This window comes from Cervus canadensis, chromosome 12 (assembly GCF_019320065.1).
Source record: "Cervus canadensis isolate Bull #8, Minnesota chromosome 12, ASM1932006v1, whole genome shotgun sequence".
NCBI classification, from domain to species: Eukaryota; Metazoa; Chordata; class Mammalia; order Artiodactyla; family Cervidae; genus Cervus; species Cervus canadensis.
Window position 1 is genome coordinate 9,928,969 of NC_057397.1, and position 11,116 is coordinate 9,940,084.

An 11,116-nucleotide genomic window follows, 5' to 3' on the forward strand; every position below is an offset into this window, starting at 1 on the left:
AGCCCACTGGCCTCCCAGCACCAGCCCAGCCTGCCGAGGGTGAGGTCAGGGGTGTTTCTCACTGATGAAGGACTGTCCTCTGAACCCTCCCAGGGGGCCTCATAGCAGGAGGCTTAAACAAACAAACGTTGTTGGGCCGCCATGGGCCTCTTCCCGGAGCCCACCTGCACCTCCCTGCTCCATCTGCTCAGCCCCTGACGCTCCTTACTGGCCTGCGTGCAGCAAAGGGGGCTTCGGATGAGGTCATCGTGGTTCAGAAAGACCGCTCTCCGCGGGCAAGGCGGAAGGAGGCGTCCTGGCGCGTGGGGCCGGCTGCGGGAGCCGACAGGTGTGGTCGCTGCCCGGCAGCGCCAGAGCAGAGGGGCGTCGAGCAGGCGGGCAGCGCTGCGTTGCCGCCGCCTCTGGCCTCCGGAGCCCCGTCCCGCGCCCCCTGCTGGCGGGATAAACGGAGCGGCCGCGGGGCCCGCACTACTGGGCGCCGGCGCGAGGGTGTGCTCAGAGCTGCTCGGGGCTGCCGGGCGCCCAGGCCCCGGGCTGCGGCGCCCGCACACACCTCCCGCACGCATGTGAGCTCCCTCGGCGCAGTGCGGGGGGCCGTCCGCTCTGCCTGCTGGCAGGTCCTTCGGCCATGGGAATGGCCGTGTCTCAGCCCGTGGTCTCTATGAGTCAGGAATCCAGGCACAGCTCGGCCAGTGTTTCCTGGGCGTGATAAGCCCCACTTTGACTAGTGGATACGGCAGTGTTTGGGGGCCCTGGGAACTGGTTCAGAACCAGAGCTTAGTCCCCAGTCTCTGCCTACTGACCTTCCTCCAGGGCCTAGTCAGTGGACCGGGGCCTCTGGGAGGCTGGGAGGCAGATCTGTACACGCCAAGGTGGGTCTTGGGCTGCCTCCTGAAGGGACGCAGGCTTCCCTTTCAGCCACAGGTGCGAATTTGGTTCACTGTGATTCCTGCGCTTCTCACCCGGGTTACTGGCATCTCATGTCTGTCCCACGGCTAGGGAGCTGGGTGCCAGGTCAAGGACAGAAACACGACCAAGTATATTACGTGTTCGTGTCGCTAGGGTCTGTTTCCTGGCACCTTCTGGTACCTGTCAGAGTGCAGTCAGGAATAATTTAAAAAAAAAATTTTTTTTAGTTTTTGAAACTTATTTTTAAAATATTTATTTATTTGGCTGCGCTCACTTGCTAACTTCTACATTTGATGTCGCTATAAAATGTCTCAGGAGAGCTCAATTGGATTTATTTCCTACTTGGGTGCTCAAATAACGTTTTTCTTAAGGGCCAGCACTTAAGTAGGACGTATCTGATGCCAGCTGTTCTGCTCCCTGGTGTATTCTTTGTCGTTTTTGTCTTAAGATTCATTTCAGAAAATTTTGTGTGTTTTATTTCTAAGTACTTTCCCCATCACTAGACTCCACATTCCAGAGACACTAATTCATTGTCCTCACTCTGTGCCCTCACCTGTGTGCTCCCCTCTGCACCGCACGGGCTCCTTTTCGGGCTGCTCTTGCTGTAGTTGCTGGCCTGCAGAACTGAGACTTGTCTTCCATCTTTTCTGTGATGACTATTATTTGCCTCCTCATTTTGCTTTTTTCCTCTTGTGTTTTGATCCCTTGAACTTCTGTTTTTATTAAGTTCCTCCCCGGCTTGCACTGCATTTGGAGAGCGGGCTCTTCTGCTTGTTTTCTCCCAGTCTCCTGAATGCCACATCATCTGACGGCAGGTGTGCACCTTCTCCCTGCCCTTTCTTTCACGCTGAGCTTGGCAGCTGGGTCTGGTGCTTCTCTGCTCTGACTCTTAGTTCTGAGAACCAAGAACACAGGTTGAGCAGTTACTCTCAGCACTCACTGGTGCTATTACTGGACTGTTGCAAAGCCCTGTGGGGTATGACTGCCATCATCCCATTTAGAGAAAGGGACCCTGAGGCGCAGAGAGGTCAGGCCATCACACATCACAGGGTCAGAGAGTGGCAGGTGGGTGTGAATGCCTCTTCTAGTTCGAACGCTGGGACCCTCCGCTGTGGCCGAGTGTGCCTCTGGGCTCCAGGCTGAGTGCAGGGCCAATGGATCACAGCTCCCAGGGGCTCCCTCTTCTGAGCTCCAGTGCGCTTGTGGTTGAGATCACCCACTTCAGCCCTGTCGGCCCTGTCTCTGGGTGCGGCTGCCTGAATTTGGAAGGGGTCCTTCTGGCTTTCAGAGGGAAGGGGTCTTTGAGGATCAACAGTGGCTTCTCAGTCTTGCTTGGGTTTCCCACCACCATCTCCACACGTCTTCCCAAGCTGGGGGCTCAGAGGGTGTTTGCAGGGTCGCAGCTGTGTCTGGGGTGGGGAAGGGCAGGCTTTGTGCCAGAGATCCGGTGCAGCCTCATTTGCTCTCTGCCGCTGGATTACTCTCGTTTGATCGTGTTTGTGGATTTTAGAACATTTTTGATCCTTTGGTCCCATCGGGAGGGAGTTCGCCTGCTCCACTCGCCTTGTTAACCTGGAGCTGTGGCACACCTGGTGTTGGCCCCGCAGCCGCGAGGATCGCAGCGTGGAGGGGAATCCTGGGATCCATAAGCCCTCTCCCCACTAGCAGGGCCAACCGTGGAGGACCGAGCAGCCACCATCATCCAGTGTGCCTTCCGGAAACTCCTGGCGAGAAAGGAGCTGGCCCGCCGTCAGCAGGAGCACCAGGACTACCAGGAACTGATGGAGAAGCTGCAGAGGGAGGTGAGGTCAGGTGGGGCTGGGGGCGGGGACACAGGCCCGGGGGCGGAGACACAGGCCCGGGGGCGGGAACTGTAGGGCTGGGGGCGGGGACGCAGGGCCGGGGGCGGGAACTGTAGGGCTGGGGGCGGGACACAGGGGCCGGGGGCGGGGACACAGGCCGGGGGGCGGAGCACAGGCCCGGGGCGGGAACTGTAGGGCTGGGGGCGGGACGCAGGGCCGGGGCGGGACACACAGGGCCAGCGGGTGGAAACTGTGTAGGGCTGGGGGCGGGGACACAGGGCCGGGGGCGGGGACACAGGGCTAGGGGGCGGGAACTGTAGGGCTGGGGGCGGGGATGCAGGGCTGAGCGGTGAGCGCACTGGACCGCCCGCAGGCCTTCGTGGCCCAGGTTCGGCGTGAGCAGGAGGCGGCCCGGCGACGGCAGGAAGAAGCGGCTGCGGCCGAACGGCGGCGGCAGGAGGAGCGGCTGCGAGGGGCGCGCCTGCTGGAGGCGGCCTTCGACGGGAACCTGGGCGAGATCCAGGCGGTCCTGCGGGAGGTGGGCGGCGGGGCGGCGGGGCGGCGGGGCGGCGGGTCCTGAGCTTGGGGCGCCGCTGACCGCCGCCTGGCTCAGGTGGACGAGCTGCTGACCCGCGAGGGCGTGGGCTGCGACGCGGCGGGGATGGCGCGGCGGCTGCAGTGGCGCTTGGCCCTGGTGGACTTTGAGGACAGCGGCGGGAACACGCCACTGTCCGAGGCGGCGGCGGGCGGGCAGCCCCTGGCCATCCAGCTGCTGGCTGAACAGGGCGCCAGTCCCAACAGCAAGGTGAGCACCCGGGCCCGCGAGGGCTGGGGGCCGCGCCTCGCCTTGGCAGGCCCTGCTCAGCCAGCGTGTCCCGCAGGGCGCCTTCGGCCGGACCCCACTGTACCGAGCGGCCTTTGGGGGCCACCTGGAAGCCGTGGAGGTGCTTCTGAAGCTCGGAGCTGACCCCCGGGTATATGCGGACGACGGGAGCACCCCCGAGCAGGTGCACGAAGGAGGGCAGAACCCCCGCGGGACGCTCGCTCCCCCTCTCCCAAAGCTGTCAGGAGCCTGGTGGCTCTACCGGCTGGGTCCTGACCTTCCTGGACCCAGCAGTCCTTCTCCCTACGGAAGTCCTTGCTGTGAGCTTTCCCGGGAACGCGCCATCAAGACTACAGCTCCTGACTTCCGCGGGCCTCTGGCCAGGGTTCTTCTCTTCTCCCTGGACCCTCAGTCCACCTTAGAAGTACTGTTTCCAAGGAAGGTGGGGCAACAGCAAGGCTCCTGGGGGCAGCGCGGGGGCCCAGGGGTTGAGGGCAGCATTCGGCCTGCCCATCTGGACCCTCACCCTCAGAATTTCCCCGTTTCTGAGAAAATTGATCCCTAAGCCCCTGCCCCAGGGTGCCTCGGCCTGGCAGCTCCTCCCTGGCATCTGGAAACAGCACCAGGGCCTTTTCCCAGGCCCTCAGCTGGAAACCAGGGGGGGCTGGATTTCTCCCGGGCCCAGGGGCCTGGTCAGATAGGTGGCCCAGGACCTCTGGGGACAGCTGTGAAAACAGGTCACAGCCAGTGCCACCACCTTGTTTAAGTCTGAGTTGAGTCTCTAGCCCTGCCCTGCCCCGCCCCCAAGTCGCAAGCCCCGCCCCTGGTCCTGCTCCAGGGCTGCCCTTCGTCCTTCCCGCTGCTCTTCTCTGCTCTTTGATAAGCAACAGAGCAGGTTTTAAAAGACCAGCAGAGCCTTTGGCCTCAGACTACTCCTGCTTCCAGGCCAGACGAAGGAACAATAGTGAGGCCAGGAGGACGGAAGGGCCTGGCCACAGCCTCAGGGGGGCTGGAGGGAGGAGCGCATAGGGAGGCCCACCCTTCAGATGCTCTTGCCCTGGTGGGCCCGGGGCAGCGCTGGAGAAGCGTGCAGGCTGAGGGGTGTTGGGGAGGATGTGGAACCCACTGGTACCTAAGTTGGGGGATGTGTGTGCAGGGGGCACTGAGAGGAGCAGCACGCAGCTGGGCAGGGGGGAGCAGGAGCCCTCTGGCTGTGGGGGGGTACCGGACAGTTTAAGAGGTGGTGCTGGAGCAATTGGATGTCCACAGGCGAAGGAATGAACCTCGACCTAAACCTTGCACCCTATAAAGAGACTAACTCAAAGTGGATTATGGATTTAAATGCAAACGTAAACTCTAAAACATATAGACAGGCACAAGAGAAAATCTTTGGGAAAGATTTCTTAGACAAAAAGCACAGTCAATATATAAAATAAAAATACCCCAACAAATTGAGCTTCATCAAAATGTACAGCTTTTGCTCTGCTGAAGCCCCTGTTAAGTGGATGAAAAGACAAGCCACAGAGGGAGAAAAATCCTTGCAGACCACACATCTGATCAAGGACCCGTATTTACAATATTTAGACAACTCTCAAAACTCAATGGTAAGTCATATGATCCAGTGGCTGTACGTAGAAAACTGATGCGCTTCTGGTGCACACCTGAGGCTAACACGACACTGTGAGGCAGCTCTACTCTGATAAAAACTCTAAAGAGAGAGAGCGCCAGAGGTGTGTAGGGGGCCTTTGGGGATCCAGGGAATTCGAAGTGTCTCCTGCTTGTGAGGAAATGCCTCGAGGCTGGGGACAGAGCACCTGTCAGGACGGAAGGAGGGAGTACCTAGCCTGTCTCCACCAGCCTGGGCAGGAGCTCTCACAGCCCTTGCAGCACTGGGTGGGGCGCTTGGAAGGACCTTGCCTCAGTAGTGAGGATAAATGCTGCTCTGGTGCAGCCTCACCAATCTTAAGGCAAGACCCAAAGGGTAAAACTTCCCAGGTAATTTAACTGTATGCCAAAATTCAAGAATATGTATAGAGATACAAAGTATACAGCTCCTAACAAGACAAAATGCACACTGTCTAGCACCAATTAAAGATTACCAGGCATACAAAGGTGCAGAAAAATATGACCATGAGAAAACCTGACCAGTCAAGACAAACAAACTGACGTGGATGTCAGAGTTAGTGAAAAGACTTGTAAACAGCTATTGTAACTGTATTCCAGATGCTCAAAAAATTGAATAGAGAATGGAAGACATAAAAAACTTAAATTCTAGACAGTGTCTGAGATGAGAAACAAAAAGCTGTGGATGAGATTAACGTCAACTTAGAACAGAGGTAAAGGTTACTGAATTTGAGGCTTACAAAATAGAAACTACTACAAGTAAAAACACTCAGAAGAGAGAGGAATTCTTCCAAATGATGAATATCCACGAGCTGTGGACAGTTTCAGGAGGCCTACTGTGTATGTAGAGTCTCCAAAGGAGAGAAGAGACAGAAAAACATATACTTGAAGAAATCATAACCTTAAGGCTTCCTAATTTGATGCAAGGTATAAACTGTATTCCTCAAATCTCAATAAACAAGAAACAGGAAGAAAAATCAGGCTAAGGCACAATGCGATAAAATTTCTCAAGGTCAGTGATAAAGAGAAATCTTAAAAGCAGCCAGAGGAAAAAAGACATAGGAAAACAAAGATAAGGATTATGGCAGACTTCTTGTTGGAAAGTGTGGAAGTGAGGAGAGAGTGGGGCAGCGTCTTTAATGGTACTGAAGAAGGAAACAAATCTTGTCAACCTTGAATGCTATACTCAGTGCTATACTCAGTATCTTTCATAACTGAAGGCAAAATAAAGACATACCTTTGCAGACACATAAAAGCTAAAGACTCAATCACCAGTGGACTCACACTATAAGAAACATTAAAGGAAGATGTACCAATAGAAGGGATGCCAGATGGAAATATGGATCCATTCAAAAGAGTGAGGAGCACTAGAAAGGGTAACTACATAGGTAAATATATGAGATATTGCCTTATTATTTAAACTAACTGAGAAGGTAGTTGAAACAAAAAATAATGGCATGTGTCATGTGGTTTTATAACACATGGAGGTACACATACTGAAAATTGCACAAATTATAGTTGTTAGGTTCAGCCGTGTGACACAAATATAAAGGTTGGCAAGGGGAAATGAAACATATACTGTGGAAGGTTCTTGTATGTGAAGTGGTACAATATAATTTAAAGGTAGACTGTCATAAATTACAGGTATATGTATGCTGGAAGCCCTAAAGCAACAACTAAATATCGATAAGAGTTATAGTGCAAAAGAAAGAGGAAAAGGAAGATAAAGAATATGTAGAACCAGTAGAAAACAAAGCAAAGGGTAATTCTAAACTCAACCATATCAATAGCTTCATTAAGTGTAGAAGGTCAAAAGACCCCAATTAAAAGGCAGATTGTCTTTTGGATTAAAAAAAAAATCCAACTATAGTGACTTGGTGGTGGTCCAGTGGTTGAGAATCCACTTTCCAATGCAGGAGATGTGGGTTTGATCCCTCGACGGGGAGCCAAGACCCCACGTGTGGAGGAGCAGCTCATCCAGGCGCCGACCCCGCTCCAGCACCCGTGAGTCACAGCCGGAGACGGCCGTGCCGCAGCAGAGGGCTCCATGCTAGGCTGACGACCCAGTACAGCCAAATGAGTACATGTTTCTTAAAAGTTCAACAGTATTCTGCCAAAACAAACTTTAAAGACACAAATAGGGGAAAATTAAAAGGACGGGACAAATGTGCTGGGATCACACCAAATATACGAAAGCTGAAATGACTATATTAACATCAGAAAAAGTAGACTTCAGAACAGAGAATATTACTGGGGAGAAAAGAATCATTTCCTAAGAACAAAGGAATCATCAAGAGGATAAAATAATCCTGAATGTTTTTTGCAGCTACTAACAGAGCTTCCAAGTACGTGAAGCAAAAACTGAGAGAACTAAAGAACTGAATCCACAATTATAGTAGCAGATTTGAGCATTCCTACCTCAGCAACTGGTGAAACAAGTAGACAGAGAAGTCAGTAATAATGTGGTGGTTTAGTTGCTAAGTCATGGTCGGCTCTTGTGACCCCAAGGACTGTAGCCCGCCAGGTTCCTCTGTCCATGGGATTTTCCAGGCAAGCATACTGGAGTGGGTTGCCATTTCCTTCTCCAGGGGATCTTCCGAACCCAGGAATAGAACCTGGGTGTCCTGCACTGCAGGCAGATTCTTTACTGACTGAACCACAAGGGAAGTTGCCAGTAATTCTGTAGAACTGAGTGACCTAGCCACTAGCTTTGTCTCTGTCCACCATCCCTTCATCCCTCATCTGTCCCTCTATCATTGTTTTCATAAGTTTATCCACTCAATCCAATCTTTTTTCCCTGAAGTAGATTTACTCTTTCATCAATTCATACATTTTCTCATTAGCTTATGAGAGGCATTTATTAATAAACTTGCTGGTCTGGCTACTTGCTACTGTATCCGTTTTACCCTTCCTACCACCTTAAGCCATCCTCATTTATTCATGTATTAAACTACTATCAATTCACATAGCTATCCATCCATCCATTCACACACCCACTCATGCTGTTACTTGAGAAGTAAATTTTGAGGGAAATTTTTTTTTTTTAAATTCTCTTTAAAAAATTTTATTAGGCTGCACCGGGTTTTAGTTGTGGTGTGTAGGATCTAGTTCACTGACCAGGGATTCATCCTGCATTGAGAGCACGGAGTCTTAGCTGCTGGGCCAGCAGGGATGTCCCATACTTGAGAGGAAATTTTGAGAAAGCAGGGACTGTGCCAGTTCACTCCACAACTGTGTTCCCAATGTCATGCGTTTTGGTTGTCACATGAAAGGCACTCACAAGTTGTGTTGAATGATTGGATTTACCCTTCATCTATCCATTTGTTCAACCAACCATTTTCTTATCTAAGTTATTCATCCATTAAATCCCTTCATCTATTAATTTTTATGTATCAATTCATTATTTCATCCGTTCATTCAATTAACCCAGGAATCCTTCATTCTTTTATCATTTAGTTCATTAACTTAGTCATCTGCTCTATCTGTCCATTTCTCTCATCTCTGATTTTGCACATCTTTGAACTTTCTTTTTATTTTTTAATTTTTTAACATTTATTTTTATTTATTTGGCTGCATAGAGTCTTAGTTGTGGCATGTGGGATCTAGTTCCCTAACCAGGGATCGAACCCAGCCCCCTTGTATCAGGAGCACAGAGTCTTAGCCACTGGACCACAAGGGAATTCCCTGAACTTTCTTTTTAAATACAAATCACATACTGAACATTGTACAAATCAAAGTTGTGTGACTCGATTATACCCGGATTAACCTCCTGAGTCCAGAAATGAATGGCTGCCAGGCCCCTGTGCCCCATGCTGAGAAGCCCACCTCTTGCGGCCCCTTCCTCACTCCGCAGGAGCGATGGGGCCTGGGATGGGTGCAGAGGGGGGCTGCGTCCTACAGATGGAGGTCTGCGGGGGGACAGCAAAGGCTGCAGCCAGGGACCTTGCAGTGGGGGCTGGTGGGCGAGGTGTGGAGGAGGGCAGGTGGGGGGATGCGGAGCCTGAGGTTTTGGGAGGGAGGCTGTGGGGACCCTCCAGGGCCTGGCGTTGTGGGTGCTGATCACGATGGTCAAGGCTCCGGGCCCCTCCTGGCCCACCGTCAGGGCTGCCTTTCTGTCCCGGGGTGTCCTGTCTGAAGTGGGAATGTAGCACCTCCCCAGGTCAAGAACAGGCGGCCTGAGCTCTTGACCAGTGGCTTCTGTTGCTAGGTGGCCTCACTGGACACGGTGGTCAGCGTGCTGCAGTCATGGGACCTGAGCCTCACAGACGCCATGCTCCGGAACATGGAGGCTGAGCGGGAGCGCCGGGCGCAGGAGGCCGCACGGCACAAGGAGGCGGAGGCGCAACGGTGCGGCGAGTGGGAGGCGGGGGGCTGGCCTGGGGCTGCTCTGACCGCCCCCCTCCACCATAGCATGAACCTCAAAGTACAGCAGCTGGCCAAGGAGCAGCAGCAATGTCACCAGCAGGTGAGAGGCCCGCCCCCGGAGGAGAGGGCAGGCAGGCAGAGAGCTGGGAGTGTGAGGGCGCCCTGCGGACCCCCAACCTGGTCCAGAGGTCGGCTCGCCCCCTGCCCCCCAGCTGCAGCAGGCCTACTGCGAGCTCAACCGGAGGATCGCGGAGCATGACAAGTGTGAGCGGAGGGGTGCGGGCCTGGCCGAGCTCACGCTGCAGGTTGGCTTCTCCCCCTCCGACCTGGGGAGCCCCACCCCTGGGCTGTCAGTTTTTCCAGCAGCCACCTCTTGGGGTGGGGCGCCCCCTCTTCCTTAGGGTCCCAGCTGCACACAGCAGGTGGGTGTTGGAGTCCAACCTTGCTCTGAGCAGAGCGTGGGGGCCCCCTCTAGGCCATCAAGGATGCAGAGGAGCAAGTGGACAGGCTCCAGCAGGAGGCCCAGAAGGCAGAGGAGGCGCTGGCCCTGGCCAGGCTGGAGCTTCGGGAGCAGACCCAGGAGGGTGGGTGGGGTTGGGCTGGGGCTGGAGGTGGGAGGGCCCCCTGGGGGGCATCTGGGCCGCCCCACATTTACACCCCCACAGCGGAGGAGGAGGTGCCTGGGCTGAAGTGCCAGGTCAGCGAGCTCCACGACGTGCTGATGAAGGATGTGGGTGACCGCATCCGCGCAGACGGCAGGTCAGTGGTCCCAGCCGGCCAGGGGCGGGCTGGCGGTTCTAGCAGACGGCAGTGACCTGGAGGCCGCCCCCCAGGTGGCCTCTTGTCATCGACCCTTCGGGCCAGGCGGCCACCTTCCTGCGCTATCAGGACACCAACTACGTGGACGCCGTGAACCCCGACCACCTGCGGCCAGAGAGGATCCGGCTGGCGCTGCTGGGGGCGCTCAGGTGAGGTGGGTGGAGGGCAGGCACCCGGACGCCAAGCCCACTCCCGCCCCAGCCCTCACTGCCCAGGGCCCGTGCTGTCCCCGCAGGTTCGGGAAGCCGCTGGTGTTTGACCTGCGCGAGGTGGATCTGTTCCCGGCCGTGCAGCGGCAGCTGGAGGCGGTGCAGCCAGGCCTGGCGCAGGAGCTGCTGGGCCGCCGTCTGCTGGAGCAGGAGAGGTACCTGTCGCTGCTGCGGCCGACTGATGGGCCCGAGTACGGCCCCAACCAGTTCCAGGAGGCGCGCCTGCAGCACTTCCGCCTCTTCTTCGTCACCAAGGTTCGGTGGCCGCCAGCCGAGCAGCTGCAGGTCCTCCTGCCTGTGCGCGTGCAGCTGCCGGGCGGGGGCCTCTAGTAACCCTCCCCAATAAAGGGCCCGCCCCCGGGCGACGTGTGTGCCTTCTCTGTGTGCGGGCGCCATGCAGGGGAGCGCGCCTTGGGGGTGGGGAAGGCAGTGCCCCAGCCCCCCTCCTGCTGGGGGGCGGCCCAGTCTGGGTGAGCCACCTGGAGTCCTGAGTCCCCGCACCCGCTGCCCCCAGATTGGGAGGGACAGAGGGGTGCACATTCGTGTGCCAGCAGGTGGACAGAGTA

General features: G+C 55.4%; 1 protein-coding gene across 9 annotated transcripts in view; it reads left to right on the plus strand.

Moving 5' to 3' along the window:
* Positions 1 to 10,912, plus strand: part of IQANK1 (IQ motif and ankyrin repeat containing 1) — a 22,481-nt gene extending 11,569 nt beyond the window's left edge. For 4 of the 9 annotated variants that reach the window (XM_043484321.1, XM_043484325.1, XM_043484328.1 and 1 more), the window contains 10 exons: positions 2,575 to 2,711; positions 3,085 to 3,249; positions 3,325 to 3,516; positions 3,593 to 3,718; positions 9,365 to 9,622; positions 9,735 to 9,827; positions 9,998 to 10,106; positions 10,188 to 10,281; positions 10,356 to 10,490; positions 10,577 to 10,912. In XM_043484321.1, coding sequence (XP_043340256.1) covers positions 2,575 to 2,711; positions 3,085 to 3,249; positions 3,325 to 3,516; positions 3,593 to 3,718; positions 9,365 to 9,622; positions 9,735 to 9,827; positions 9,998 to 10,106; positions 10,188 to 10,281; positions 10,356 to 10,490; positions 10,577 to 10,880 — 1,613 coding nt within the window. In that variant the 3' untranslated portion in view covers positions 10,881 to 10,912. The remainder of the gene's footprint in view (positions 1 to 2,574; positions 2,712 to 3,084; positions 3,250 to 3,324; positions 3,517 to 3,592; positions 3,719 to 9,364; positions 9,623 to 9,734; positions 9,828 to 9,997; positions 10,107 to 10,187; positions 10,282 to 10,355; positions 10,491 to 10,576) is intronic. The other 5 variants (XM_043484322.1, XM_043484324.1, XM_043484327.1 and 2 more) reach the window with 2 other exon arrangements.
* The last annotated feature ends 204 nt before the right edge of the window (positions 10,913 to 11,116 follow it).